A 15790-nucleotide genomic window follows, 5' to 3' on the forward strand; every position below is an offset into this window, starting at 1 on the left:
GGATAAGATGATCAGCTTTATAAGTGGTCTGAAAAATATGAATTATAATAACCATGAGAGTTCATGTTTCTCCCTCACACTGAGTCAGTGGCAGTGAGGATGTGGGGAAACCGGCCTGTTTAAACAGGGCTGGTGGCAACATGAATCTCTATTACGTAATCGAGATAGTAATCTACCAGTATCTATTAAAAATTAAAAATGTACCAGCCCTTTGGTCCTATATTCTCACTTTGGGGAATCTATGCCATTGAAACTAACCCCCAGTAAATAAATATAGATATGGGTCTGCTTATTATAGAATAAAGTATAGTGGCAAAAAAAAAAAAACCCTGGAAATACTTGGAAGTAGTATATCAATAGGGGAATTGTTGGATAAATTATGGCACATGTTATGTAAAGGATATTTTGCAGATATTGAAAAGATACTGTATCTAACCTGGAGGGAAAGATATATTGGTAATCATTTGATAATATATTGGTAATTTTTAAAATTTTCAGATCGTACATGTATTTGGTGTGATTCCATTTTGGTAAAAACCAAACGACAAACTACCACTCTGTGATCTATGTTTATATGAGAGGAAGGTTTAGAAGGACACACACCAGGCTGTGCCTGTTAACACTGGCTCCTCATGGATCAAACTGCAGAGGAGAGATCATTATGTACCTCTTTATCACTTTGACTTCTCACAACAAAAAGTAATTACAAAATTACTTGGTACTTTAAAAAATCTAACAAAATCAACAATTAAGGGAAAATTCACTTGGATTAAATTTTATTTAATATGTACAGTTTAATCCTATTTCTCAGAGTTGATATGGAGATGTGAATTCTGTGGGAAGGGGTGGGGTTGTGGTGTAAGTTCTGCTAACCTCTTCAGAGTTCCTTAATTTATACCTAATTTTAACATCACACTGATAACTGAACTCTTTTATGTTAGGACAGCTTTGTTAGACCTATGGATTCAGAGCTACAATAAGAGAGCTAGTATAGGAATAAAACATAAAATTTCTCTGTAAGTTGTAACAATAATTAATGGGTTATCTTAAGACATGAAAATGGGGAGAGATTGTATTTCAGAACCTAAATGCCTAATGTCATTTAAAAATATACCTAAGATCCTGTTACTTAGAGTTTTGTTCCAGTCTAATTCAAACACTCATGCTATGATTTGATTATAGTTCCTTTTCATGGTGTGCAAGGTAAGTGATTGTTTCTAAATACAAATCCTAAGTATAATCTTATTTCCTTCTCAGGAGACTATTTGGTAGCAATTGAAGAGAAAAACAAAGCTACATTTCTACGTGCTTATGTGAACTGGAGAAGTAAAAGGACGGAAAACTCCCGAGTGTGTATACGAATGGTTGGACATAATGTGGAGGCACCCTTCAGTGAAACCTTCAGAGACCAGATGTCTATTGTGGAAATGCCACTCTCTGAGGCCCCCTTGTGCATTTCCTGTTGTCCCGTGAAAGGAGACCTTCTTGTTGGCTGCACAAATAAGTTAGTCTTATTTAGTTTGAAGTATCAGATCATTAATGAAGAATGCTCGGTATTGAACTTTGAACGTTCTTTAATTATCCACATAGATAATATCACCCCTATTGAAATTTCTTTTTGTGTTGGGTATGTCGCTGTCATGTCAGACTTAGAAGTCTTAATCCTAAAACTGGAGTCAGACCCGAAAGGTGGAGAGAATGTTAACCACCATCCACAGAAGACCAAAAAGCCGATGAAACAGGCAGAAGGTAAATAATGAATTCAGCTTACTTTCTTGTTTTGAGTGTAGAGAAAACTGAGTTCTGACAATCTTTGAGGGGCTCCAGGATGTATATCGCCAAGCCACAGTATTTATAGATTTAGTTGTTCCTAATGCATGGGATTTGGATTGATGATCTGGTTGCCCACATCTTATTCTGTAATATGTAAATGTATTCCAGCATATACTTAACATTGAAAATAAGGAAACAGCTGTTGCTAGTTGAGGAGTTTCTGGTCCCCATGCTCATATGTACTAGCTGAATGACCTTGGGTGGGAATACCATCTCTGAATTTCAATTTCCTCATGTGTAAAATGGGGATGATGATACTATCCCATTGTACTTTAACAGTTTTGAGGAATAAATGAGCACATACTAAAACTTTTCAAAGCTAAAGGCCCTAGGAAATACATGAGGTGTATGTGTATATAAATAGATAGAATAACTATAGGTCTGTTTAATTGGTGGGGGGTTATTGTGAGTACCTGGAATTTGCATTCAGGGAGTACTTGGAATATTAAAAAATTTTCTGCAATTTTATTTTTTAAGGTATTAGTAATGAAACTTTGCAGATTGAGTCAGATGATTTTGTTATCTGCCAAAAGCCCATGGAACTTCTTGGTGAAAAAAGTGAACAGTCTGGAATATCTGTTACACTAGAGTCAACAGGATTAGCTGATGAGAAAATAAAATATTTCCATGTTCAGCACCTGCTTTATAGGTATTGGAAGCTTTTTATTCATCAGCATTTACTATATGATTACCTGTGTATAGTATATGGAAATCAGATCTTTCCCTCCCTTTCTCTCTCTTCAAACTTACAGACGTTTTGCTCCTGATATTTCATCCTATGTTTTGTCTGATGACATCAAGTTACATTCACTTCAGCTGCTGCCCATTTACCAGACAGGTAAGTATGACAGTGCTGCAGTGCTGTGAGGTGAAAAGGCTCTGGGCTGAGAGGGGAGCCTGGGGTGAGTAGTAGGATAGGTTCTTTCACTGAGTCTCCCTGTGGCCTTGGGCAAGTTCCTTAGCAAATAACTGTCAGCACTAGAAAGGGAAGTTGTGACCTCTAGGAGAAGCCATGGGGAGGACATGTCCCTTTTGAAGTGGTCACTAGGCCCCCAAAGGAATATTGCCCTGTTATAGCCGAGGTTCATTAGAGTTCCAGCCAGGTTATTTGGCAGAACTGCTTATCATGGCTTTGTAAGCAAGGTGAGGAAATGTAAACTGAATGGAAGTCCATTTAGAGAAGTGGTTTTCAACCTTGCTGTACATTGGCCTTACTTGGATGCTTTTAAAAATACTGATGCCCAGGAAGTTCCCATTGTGGCTCAGTGGTAATGAGCCCGACTAGTATCCATGAGGATGTAGGTTTGATCCCTGGCCTTGCTCAGTAACTTAAGGATTCAGCATTGCCCTGATCTGTGGTGTAGTTCGAAGATGTGGCTCAGATCTGGCGTTGCTGTGGCTGTGGTGTAGGCTGGTTAGACCCTAGCCTGGGAACTCCCATGTGCCACAAATGTGGCCCTAAAAAGAAAAAAAAAAAAGAAAAATACTGATGCCCAGTCTCTCAGTACTGATTCTGACTTAATTGGTTAGCTCTGCAGCCTGGGCATCAACATTTTTTATAACCTCCCCAGGAATATAATGGGCAATCAAGATTAAGAATCACTGGTAATTCCCTGCTGGCTCAGTGAGTGTAAGGATCCAGCCTTGTCATTGCTGTGGGACAGGTTGAATCCCTGGCCCAGGAGCTTCCACATGCCTCAGGCATGGCAAAAAAAAAAAAAAAAAAAAAGGAATCACTCTTGAGTTCAGTACTTAGTTACTTAGTCCTGATCTTTAGGTATTGCCTAGGAAGGATATAAATATTTTGACTAAATGTGTTTTTAACCTTTATTAATTTTTTTTCTTTCTTTTGAGAGACATTTATTGAGTACCTACTATGTTGTGTATTGTACTGAATACTAGGGAGCTAACAATGAGCAAATGTAGGTAAGGTACTTGCACTCATGGAGCCTATTATCTTGAAGGGGGAGGCAGACATGAATGGAATAATCACAAGAAGGCGTGTACAGTTAACACCCTGACATGAGTGCCCTGTAAGAGAAAAACCCTGCCTTGAGAGTCTATAACAAAGATCCTGACCTCATCCAGGGGTCAGGGAAGTGTTCCTGAGAAAGAGGATCTGCAGAGTGAACGAGGGCTGATTTGGGGATAGGGTTGGTACAGAGGAAGCAGCAACGGCGATGTGGCCAAGGGAGAATCTTGGTTTGAGGAACTGAAAGAAGCAAGGGAGAGGGAGGTGGAACACAAGGCTGGAGACCAGAGGGCCCTCAGTCATGTTCGAGGGTTAGCTGTTTACTTAGTGGTTTTCCATAGCACCTGGAACAAAAGCCCAAATCCTTTCCATGGCCTCCATGACCCTGATTTTGAGCTCATCTTGTCCCACTCACCTTGCTTGCACCTCTATCCATGTGGCTTTCCTCTGTTCCTCTGAAATGCCAAGTTCACTCTTGCCTGAGACCCATTATCATCTCTTCCAGTGCTTAGCACGTACTTCCTTCAGAGCTTTTGCATGACTGATGACTTTGAGGCCTTCAACTCACAGCTCCAGTGTCACTTCACGACAGAGGACTTCCTAACTTCTCAGTTTAAACTGTTCCCTCTGCACATACTGCAGAATTTGTTTATTCTCCACCCCAACACCCCTCACTAGAAAGAATGCAGTTACTTTGTCTTGTGCAGGGTGTATCCCCAGAGCCTAGAACAGTGGCACATAGTAGGTATCTAGTGAGTGTTTACTTCACGGACAGATGAGGGGATGGGTAGTGCACATGTGAGCTGATCCATGATGGATCAGTATAGTTTTTAGAAGATGGAGATTTTAGTAAGCTATGACATAAGGGAAACTATGTACAAGGTGTAAAATCATCATGTGTGTTTGGAAATTGGTGACCAACTCTGTATGACTAGAGCACAGCTGTGTGTAGGAAAGAAAAAGAAGTAAAAACTGGACCAGTTGCTTTGGGCCGGTTGTGGAGAGTGTAGTAGTTGAACTTTCTTCTGTTATTAATGGGTGTCCTTGAAGAGTATTAATCAGGGCTGTACTTTTTTTTTTTTTTGGCCACAACCATGGCATGTACAAGTTCCAGGACCAGGGACTGAACCTGAGACACAGCAGTGACAACGCCAGATCCCTAACCTGTGTCACCAGGAAACTCCCAGAGCTATACATTTTTTAAAAACATTATGAAAAATTTCTAAGAATTCCCATCATGGCTCAGTGATTAATGAATCCGACTAGGAACCATGAGTTTGCATGTTTAATCTCTGGCCTTGCTCAGTGGGTTAAGGATCCAGTGCTGCGGTGAGCTGTGGTGTAGGTCATAGACGCAGTTTGGATCCTGCTTTGCTGTGGCTCTAGTGTAGGTGGGCAGCTACAGCTCTGATTCGACCACTCCATATGCATATGAACCTCCATATGCATGGGAGTGGCCCTAGAAAAGGCAAAAAGACAAAAAAAAAAAATTCTAGCACATAGGTGTAGAGAAAATAGTACAATAGACTATTGTACTACATCATACAGCTTCAACAGTGTTGCCTCATAACCACCCTTAGTCCTAAGCCAGATTATTTTGATGCAAATCCCAGAGTTTATATCATTTCATTCATAAACATTTCAACATGTGTTTCTTAAAAGAAAAGGATTCTTTTATTTAAACCCAGAAAAAATCAAATCATTAAAAAATAAACAAGCCCAAACTACTATTAAACATTTTTTTAAATACCTTGATATCATCAAATACAAGTCAGTTGTTCAAATTTCCCTGATTGTCTAAAAATTTTTCTCTACAATTTGTTTGTTTGAATCAGAGTCCAAGTGTCATACATTGTGATGGTTCCTATGTCTTTTACATCTCTTTTTAAAAAATTTCTCATTAAAGTGTATTTGTTTTACAATGTTTTATCAATTTCTATTGTACAGCAACGTGACCCATCATACATAAATGTACTTTCTCTTTTTTTGGTACTATCTTCCATCATGTTCTATCCCAAGAGATAGAACTATATTACATCGCTATATTACATCGCTTTTAATATGTAGCCTCTGCCGCCTTCTGTCTTTCTCTTTTCCTTGCAATTTAGTTACCAAGAAACTGAATATTACTCTAGAAATTCCCACAGCCTGAATATTGCTGATTGACTCATCCCAGTGACATTTAACATGTTCTTTTTTTTTTTTTTTTTGTCTTTTTAGGGCTGTACCCAAGGCATATGGAAGTTCCTAGGCTAGGGGTCGAATTGGAGCTGTAACCGCTGACCTACACCTCAGACACAGCAACGCCAGATCTAAGCTGCCTACACCGTAGCTCACCGCAATGCCAGATCCTTAACCCACTGAGCAGGGCCAGGGATCGAACCCACATCCTCATGGATACTAGTCAGGTTTGTTACCACTGAGCCACAATGGGAACTTCTAACATGTTCTTGTATCCTCTGTAATTCCTTGTGTTCTAAAGCAGCACTGTTCAGTGTGGTAGCCATTAGTCATATATTGCTGTTGAGCACTTTGAAGTGTGATTAATCTAAGTTAAGATATGCTATAAGTGTGAAGTTCACACTCGATCTTAAAGACTCAGTACAACAAAAACAACCCATAAAATATCTTACTAAGTTTTTGTTGATTTCTGGTTGAAATAATATTTTGGATATGTTGGATTAGTACAATGCATTTTTAACATTTTGTCTGTTTTTATTATTATTTTTATATTTTTAAAGTGATAACTAGAAAACTTTAAATTGCATGTGTGGCTCACATAATATTTTTATTGACAGTGCTGGTCTAGACAGGCTTGAACAGATGTGGATGATCATGATTATTTTTTTTCCTTTGGTACCACAAGTAGTGTTGAGTTCTCTTGGAAGGTATGTAGTAGCAGGTTGGCTCTTTTGTGAAGTTTACAACCATTGATGATTATTACCTGGATCTGTTAATTTATTAGGGTTTTCAAAATGGTGATTTTTTTTTTTTTTTTGTCTTTTTGTCTTTTTGCTATTTCTTGGGCTGCTCCCGCGGCATATGGAGGTTCCCAGGCTAGGGGTCCATCGGAGCTGTAGCCACTGGCCTACGCCAGAGCCACAGCAATGCAGGATCCGAGCTGCGTCTGCAAGCTACACCACAGCTCACGGCAACGCCGGATCGTTAACCCACTGAGCAAGGGCAGGGACCGAACCCGCAACCTCATGGTTCCTAGTCGGATTCGTTAACCACTGCGCCATGACGGGACTTTTGTCTTTTTAGGACTGTATCCGTGGCATATGGAGGTTCCCAGGGTAGGGTCGAATTGGAGCTGCAGCTGCCGGCCTACACCAGAGCCACAGCAATGAGGGATCCGAGCCATGCCTTTGACCTACACCACAGCTCACGACAACACTAGATCCTTAACCCACTGAGCCAGTCCAGGGATTGAACCCATGTTCTCATGGATGCTAGTTGGGTTCGTTAACCACTGAGCCATGGTGGGAACTCCAAAATAGTGATATTCTAAATATACCACTCTTTTTTCCTTTTTTATTGGCATTCTTGTATAAAGAGCAGCTTCCTCTAAGCAACCTCTGTTCTTATCCATTTATCCATTTTTTTTGCGTAGAAAAGCTAAAATATTGATTCCCTTTATTTACTGGTTTCATGGTTTTTTTTTTTTTTTTTTTTCATTTTGTCATCCAGGGTCTCTTACTTCTGATACAAAAAGTTCATCTCAGGAAAAAGAGTTGCTGAGTCTCTTTTGTTTTTTCTCATTACCTCATGTGGGCTATCTGTACATGGTTGTCAAATCTGTTGAATTAATGTCAGTCTACCAATATCCCGAGAAGTCTCAGCAGGCGGTGCTCACACCACAGTTTTTGCATGTCATCACAAGGTATGTTCCACTCACTTGCTGGCTTTTGAATCACTTATATTTCTATAAATTCTTAAGGTGCTTTCTAAATCTTTAGATGAGAATTAGGTGAAACAGCATATAGCATTGTAAATGAATTACATGATCTGTTTTTTTGTTTTTTTGTTTTTTTTTAAATAGTCCATCCCTGCCTTTCCAATGTCAGAGATTAGATTCTGGCTTGCCTTGTTTTAGTTTCTTAGACTGGATGGGAATCTTTCTAATGAAGTATAAGGTTCTTCATGAGGAAAGATTATCACAGCGAATTCTAATAAAAAGTCAGTGGGTCCAGTCAGGGCATTTCTTTAGATTTCCTTTTAGATTTCTTAATTTTTTTTCACAGAGCTGTCATATGTTTTTCTGTATTAGTTGAGTTAATTGGTAATTATTTAGAACTGTAAAGAGGCTGAAAAAAACTACCGATTCTACCCCCCGAGTTGTGCAAATGGGGAAGGAATCCAGAGATTGGGCTTGGTCAAGGTCATGTGGCTAATTGGTGGCAGATGTCTTCTGACTTGCCTTTCCCTAATAAGCTGGCATGTAAACAGGGTTCCTTAGCGGGACTTTAATCTCATTTCGTTTTATCTCAGCAGCAAGTGATACTTGTGTTTTTATTTCCTGTTTTTTTTGAGTTTAGATTATACACAAGGCACCACCGCATTGAGCAGTGCCAACTCTGGTGACTCTGGCCAACCAACCTTGAAGGCACACCACCTTGCTTTCTGAAGCAACAACATGAGAAAGGGCCAGACACACACACAAGGGACAAGAGCACTAAGAGACTGTGAAAAATGTCTTAAGACTTTGTGAAAGTGGCATAAGCTGTGGGAGGAGGAAAATTACTCCTGGCTGAGTCACATGGAAAAAGTTTTTTGTGTGTTTGAAATGAGGACCGAAAGCTGGTTAGAATTTGGCAGATAGAAGTTGGAATAGAAAAGCATTATAGATAGAGGGAAGACTGTAATCAAAGCTATGTCCAGGTTTGCAGGAGCATCTAATAATTAATTGCATGGGGCAGTGAGTTTTTTATTTAAAAAATTTTTTTTTCAACTTAGTGGTAATATGAGAATCACCAGCAGGTTCTGGAGTATATTTCACATAGCACAGGACCCACTTGGAGATTCTGACACACCCACTCCCAGAGGGGGTGCTCCCCTCTTCCTGATTTCTGGTGGAGGGAGAAATGCTATTGTGTGTGTCTTAAGCAAACAATGTGGAGGTAGCTAGTCTTTCCAATTTCCAAAGTTGTGTAGTGATGTCCTTTAAATGTAAAGAAGCTGAAACATAGAAAAGAGGGGAAAATAATACTGAGAGTGAGCTCAGGGCTTTGGAAATTAAACTAAGGATTTTTAAAAGATTTTAACCAAAGAACATGATGTAACTAGAGCATTAGTTTAGGAAAATGAATGGTGGCCATTATGGAGGATGGCTTGAACATAGATAATGAGCTATTGGGATGGTTCAGTAAGGATAATGAGGGGCTGTATTTGGGTAGGACAATAGCAGTGAGAAGAGAAGGAAGAGTGGATGGGAGAGGGTTCACCAAGAGCATGACAAGACTTGGTGTCTCCTGAGAGAATGGGAATGAAGGAGACACGAGAAAACCCACTAGTTTTGAGACTGCTTTTATGGAAGAAGAAAGGCTGGTGTGGTGTGGAGAGAAAGAAGTTTGGTTTAAACATTGGCGTTTGAGGTGCTTAGGGAATATCAAGAGGAAATGTTGAGTAGGTTTATGAACACATAGGACTGAAGATTAGGGAAAAAAGGAAAGCTTAGATGTCTTATTACTGACAGTAAAGTGCTCATTACCAAAGTAGTGATCACAGCCTGAGGAATGTGAAGACAGAGGAAAATAGTTGGAGAACTAAACTGGTGAAGGTCATGTGTAGGAAGCAAGGGGAAGATGAGAAGGGGAGTCTGTAAAGATGCAGAAGAGTCTAGGAAACTATGGCTCCTCAGAAACCACGGGAAAATTAGAGGGCGAAGAAGGAAGAAGATATTAATTTCTGTTCCAAAATGTTTATAAGAAAGACTATTTGATTGCACAGATGTGCAGGACACTGAGAATTTAGTGAGTGGACCCTCTAAATGTATTCCCCCACCCCCTGACCCTGCCACTGCCTGAAGTATGCCATGAACTCGTATGGAATAAAGCATCCCAAAAACTGTATTATGAGGACTTGAAGAGACTTAAAGTCTGTGGGTTTTGCCTGCTTCCAGGCAGGAAATTATTGGAGCTTAGTATTAGCACCAAAAGACACCCTGACATCATTAACCTAACGATGATGGAGGCATTATACATTACATTTGGCAATTGCTATATATAAATTAAGATTCTTAATAAAGCCCCCATCCCTATATTTAAAATCCTGTGTTGCTGAACTCATTTTTGTATATTTTTTAATTTTACCCAATAGATAAGTATTTTAGGAATATTTTGATCTATAAATTAGTATTGAAATGTTTCTTGAAGGGTGGTATATTTATTTATTTATTTATTTCATTTTTTTTTTTTTTTTTTTGCTTTTTAAGGCCGTGCCCACGGCATATGGAGTTTAATCTGAGCTACAGCTGTCAGCCCACACCACAGCAATGCCAGATCCAAGCCGAGTCTTCAACCTATACCACAGCTCACGGCAATCCTGGATCCTTAACCTGCTGAATGAGGCCAGGGATCGAACCCACAACCTCATGGTTCCTAGTGAGATTCATTTCCGCTGTGCCACGATGGGAACTCCGAGGGTAATATATTTAGATACCCTAAAAAAAAGCGGTAACTTTTTTTTAGAAGAATCTAAGAATAATATAAAATCATGTAATAAAATGTCATACGTATAGACATATATAAATGGGAAAGCCCCTCATAGTCCTCCTCCTCACGGTCAACCACATCAACAACTGGTCTATATTCATCCAACTTATTTTTATTTTTTAAATTTTTTAGGGCTGTACCCACAGCACATGAAAGTTCCTAGGCTAGGGGTTGAATTGGAGCTGCAACTGCCGGCCTAGGCCACAGCAACACCAGATCGACTGGAGTCTGCAACCTATGCTGCAGGTCGAGGCAACACTGGATCCTTTAACCTCCTGAGCGAGGCCAGGGATTGAACATGCATCCTCGTAGATACTGGGTGGGTTCCTTACCGCTGAGCCACAACAGGAACTCCGTCACCCAAGTTATTTTTAAAGAAGACATTTATTACTATGATTGGTTTTTTTGCAGAAGTAAATGACACGATGTTCACTTTTTAGCAACTTTCTGCTTCACTTAGCAGCATATCCTGGACATCTTTCCAGGCCAACGTACTTCAGTTCACTTTATTCTTTTGTATGCTGCCTGGTAATCCAGCAATAGCCAATAGCTGGATTAATGTCACTGGAAGAGAGTCCGAGGTTGCAGCCTTTTTATCTCTAGAACCTAAAGGTCATCCTTGTGCTCATGGCTACTCTGACCTGTCCTTCTGGCCCCACTGCAGGTGCTTCTTTTGGTTTCCACCATCTCCAAGCCCCTTCTGTTCAGTTTACTTTGTGAGGATGCTAACTCTCTACTCCAGATTTCCAAGTGGTGGTGCTGCTGTCCCAGCTACTGTCATGACTCCAGAGGTCATATCCTAGAGCTCTGTGGAGGTGGACAGAGATGACAGTGGGCTGATACCGAAATGGAAGCCGCAGTCAACAGAGTCCTGACTGGTGCCCTTACATTGTGTAAAGTCCTGCAACTGTGAAAATGTCAGAATGACTCTCTTGTTAAAGTAGTTCTTCTGTTTGAAGATTATTGTTAGATTTACTTTAGTCCTTTATTTTTTTATTCCAACAGAGTTCATTTTTACTTCTCTCACTTTCTAATTTGTTTTAAAAAATCATTCCCGGGAACTCACAAGATGGGTCTTACAGTGATTTCTAAGTTAACTGTTTTTATAACCATTTTTAATGTCAGTGGTGGAGGATTGACTTTTATCCACCAGTCTTTGGGCATCTATCAAGCACTTGCTATTAGATCCCCAGGGCGTGGGGTCCCCAGGGTGTTTACTCTGCAGAAGCAGCTTGGGGTTGTGAAAAGAGGTAGAGGAGTGAGGAAGCCTGGGGTCTAATTTGGCTTCATTGCCTAGAGAGGACTTGGACCAATCATGAGCCTCCTAGGTCCTAATCTTTAAAAACAAGCTGCTGGACTAGCTAATTCTGAAGATTCCGTCACATGGTCTCTGTTTTTCTCTTCCACCATTGGATTAGGGTTTGTGTAATCTGGGTATGTTGCCCAGCATAACCCGGGCTCCCTTTCATCCTGAGATAATAATCAGGAAACTTCTGATCTTGGCTTTGCTAGTCACCTCTGTTCTTTGGGCAGATCCCAGGGGCATCATTTTATCTATAAAATGAGGATATTGACCCAGACTCAGATCTTAACTAGGAGTATACATTACACCCGATGAGGCGCTTCGTAGAAATAGACATGTCTAGATTCAGCTCCCTAGAAATTATGATGCGGTGGAGTGGTGGGTACCAATTACACATTAAAAAAAACACTCCGCAGGGGTTCTGAGGTACTCTCTTTGCTAAGAAGCACCCTTACTTATCAGCATTTGACAAGTACTTGGGTCTTGCTCCACCTACACCATTGCTCTGTTCTCCTGTGAAGTCCTCTCAACAGTGGGCATGTTGGTTCCTGACCTCCACTTAGCTCAGTGGTCTCTCTCTCTTCCTCAGTAACTACCTGCAGTGTTACACAGTGCGGTGCAGTGCAGCGGCTGCTCGTGAGGAGGACCCGTACGTGGACACAACCCTGAAGGTTAGAACTGGCTTATGACAGTGAAACGTTAAGATCAAATAAGAACATGCTGAATGCTTGCAAATTTGCTCTTTGCATCTAAGCTTGGCAGACATTAAAGTCTAGTTTGTTCAGTTAAAACTTTTAGGTATAAAAAGTAAGCATATTGTGATTCGTGGTATAGATGCTGGTTTTTTTTTTTGTTTTTTTTTTTTTTTTTTTTTTTTTTTTTCCGTCTTTTTGCCTTTTCTAGGGCCGTTCCCGCGACGTATGGAGATTCCCAGGCTAGGGGTCTAATTGGAGCTGTAGCGCCAGCCTACATCAGAGCCACAGCAATGAGGGATCTGAGCCATGTCTGTGACCTACACCACAGCTCACGGCAACGCCAGATCCTTAACCCACTGAGCAAGGCCAGGGATCGAACCCAAACCCTCATGGTTCCTAGTCAGATTCGTTAACTACTGCACCATGACAGAACTCCTAGATGCTCATTTTTAAGATTACTTTGAAAGCATTTCACTCAGAATTTAGATATACTATGTAGTTTTTAAAATTTGGTAAAGCATATGTATAGTATAACTTCAGAGATAGCGCTTGCTATAACTTTACTCATTTTTAACAGAAGTATTGGTGGCAATTGTATAGAGCTGTTAACAAAACAATACAGAAACCAGGATACCCAAGAGCACAAAAGTAAATGTAGTGCATTCAAATGACTTATTTATACTATTATTAGATATGCCTATAATTCTTTCATCATTTTATGAAAAGCCTTCCACAACTTTCTGTATTTCAGTAGTTTCGATCTATGTTAATGGATATCCTAAATCAATAACCTCATTTTTAGTGAGAACTAATATGCTTAGTCTCTGAAAAGCTCTTGACCACACATAAACAGAGGCAATATTATGATGAAATTCTCTCTATTCTGACCTTGAATATCTGTTCTCAGAAATACACTGATCATTTGTATCATATTCATCATGTGCAATTTTGCCTGTGAAGCATAAGCTGTCTGAATGGATGTTTACTGTGAATATACATGCCACAGGGAACCCCCACATTATGATGGTCTATCTTGCACAAAGTTAATGTCCACCTGGCACCTGGAATACCCTTTTCTGTAAAAATGTGTTCAGTGATGATGGTGTGTAGTGCTTAATGTGTCTGAGGTTCTCTTCCACTGTCCTTGTCGCTCAGGTTGTGATATTTGCTAGCGTTTTCAGAAAGTCGAGCTGAGTTCTCTTTTTTGCTGTGGCCTGCCTGTAGCTTTCTGCTGACCAGGCTCACTGCCCACCTTCAGCCTGTTGAGAAACCAGGATCACAGCTTTCCCATGCCTTTCTGTCCCATGCCTTTTGCCTTTCTAAGATACACATGTAGTCTTTTCCAGAGCTTATTTTAAAAATAAAAGTTATGTCCCTAGTAAAAAATGGAAAGTGACAGATTCTTTGTCTCTTGCTTCTTCTCTCTTCACCCCATCCTGCCTTGCTCTCTTCTTTTAAACTTCAGAGAGACATAGGCTTGTATAGGTAGTGATGGTGGAGTGAGGAGTACATAACAGACTGATGTAGGATCCATCTGCATTTGAAAATAAATCGTAATTCCAAGTCTTCTCAGAGTCTCATAAAACCAGAGGGAAGGAATAAGGAAGAGAGGATGGGAGAAAAGAGGAGTGACGAGCAGCTGGTGGGTGTCGCTGCCCCTGAGACCGGTCCTTCTGAAGGTGACGGGGAAGGACGGTGGTGATGACACCTCCTGGCTCCCACTTCCTTTCAATTCCGCTATTCTGAAATCCTGTATGTCTCTGCATAAGCACGGTGTCATTTTGCTTCCTTGCTGACTTGGGCTTTTGGAGCTGTGGTGTCTGAGAAATGTTTTACAGCCTCAGAGTCAGGACCAAAAGTCCCTGTGATCTTTATTTCTCTCTCTTCTGAGATTCTAGCTTAGCATCACCCAGGCCACCTCAGCTATTCTTAGGAATGAAAAAATAGAGGTGTTTCCCCATGTACTTTGTGCAAAAGGGAAAATGACGATGACCTCAGAATCAAAAACAGCGTTAATGGAGGAGAGAGGGAGGCCTGGCAGCATCTTTTTGTGAGCCCAGAAAGAGCTCTTTCATTTTCTTTCTTATCCATTCCACATGAATGAATAGTCCCTTATAAGGAAAAGAGCCTGGCTGCTGGTCCAGAGATTTCTCCAGTTTGCCTGACACACCCCAGCCCATCAGCCATTCCAGGCAGTGTTCATACCTACAGAGGTGACAGGGGCCATCTGAATATGCACACGTTTCTTTTGTACACACCAAGAAACTGTTTTATGTACTCACTGTGCCATAGAATGTCCTTTTAGAGTGTCTGATTTTGCCTAGAAACCCCACTTGCACATATTTCGAGCCAGCCCACTGTTAGTGGGGAATTCCCTGGGGGGCAGGTAACCAGCACAGGGCTGGGCTCCTGGAGGCTCTGTAAGGCACACGCAGGAGTTCCCACAGCTGTGGGGCCTCAGGTGCACTCACTCTCTGTATTCATTAAGTCAAAATCAAATGCTAAGTAGCTCTTTGGCAGACACAAGAAATAGATAGTTGGTTACATAAGTTTAGATAGGATATCCTCTTGTTCAGGATATCCTCTTGTTCTGATAAGAATAGGAATTTGGATTATTTGGAGGGAGCGATGGAGGGAAATAGATCGTATCAAATAAGATTTTTTTTTTTTTTGTCTTTTTTTTGTCTTTTCCAGGGCCACACCCGTGGCATATGGAGGTTCCCAGGCTAGGGGTCGAATCGAAGCTGTAGCCGCCAGCCTATGCCAGAGCCACAGCAATGTGGGATCTGAGCTGTGTCTGCGACCTACACCACAGCTCACAGCAACACCAGATCCTTAACCCACTGAGCAAGGCCAGGGATCGAACCTGCAACCTCATGGTTCCTAGTCGGATTTGTTAACCGCTGAGCCACGATGGGAACTCCTAAGATTGATTTTTGAAGATGAAAGTTCATGCACTTTATTCCTTGGCTGAATGTGTGGTATTTTTCCTTGTTAGGCTTGCCCACCTGTCAGTATGGATGTCTGTGCTTTAAGAATACAACTTTTCATAGGCTTGAAAGCCATCTGTCACTTTAAAAACCACGTCATACTTCTGACTAAGGCAGACCCTGAAACCATTCCAGAGAGGAAAGAGTCACCCAAGAGGCTTGGGTAAGCATCCCCTCCCCCCAGACATTCCTGCCAGAGTTTTTGGAATGAATTGTTACTGGTGTATTTTGTGTACATCTTAGTTGCTCTTTTTTTAAAATCAAAACTTTGAATGGTCAGATGG

General features: G+C 40.8%; 1 protein-coding gene across 6 annotated transcripts in view; it reads left to right on the top strand.

Annotated features, from left to right (window-relative positions):
- Window positions 1-15790, top strand: part of HPS3 (HPS3, biogenesis of lysosomal organelles complex 2 subunit 1) — a 48674-nt gene that overhangs the window by 12317 nt on the left and 20567 nt on the right. For all 6 annotated transcript variants that reach the window (XR_002337452.1, XR_002337455.1, XR_002337453.1 and 3 more), the window contains 6 exon segments: window positions 1258-1749; window positions 2311-2482; window positions 2586-2671; window positions 7496-7688; window positions 12411-12492; window positions 15515-15669. Coding sequence is in view for 2 of the 6 variants with exons in the window: in XM_021068173.1 (XP_020923832.1) it covers window positions 1258-1749; window positions 2311-2482; window positions 2586-2671; window positions 7496-7688; window positions 12411-12492; window positions 15515-15669 (1180 nt within the window). In the remaining 4 variants the exon portion in view is untranslated.

This window comes from Sus scrofa, chromosome 13 (genome assembly GCF_000003025.6).
Source record: "Sus scrofa isolate TJ Tabasco breed Duroc chromosome 13, Sscrofa11.1, whole genome shotgun sequence".
Lineage (NCBI taxonomy): Eukaryota > Metazoa > Chordata > Mammalia > Artiodactyla > Suidae > Sus > Sus scrofa.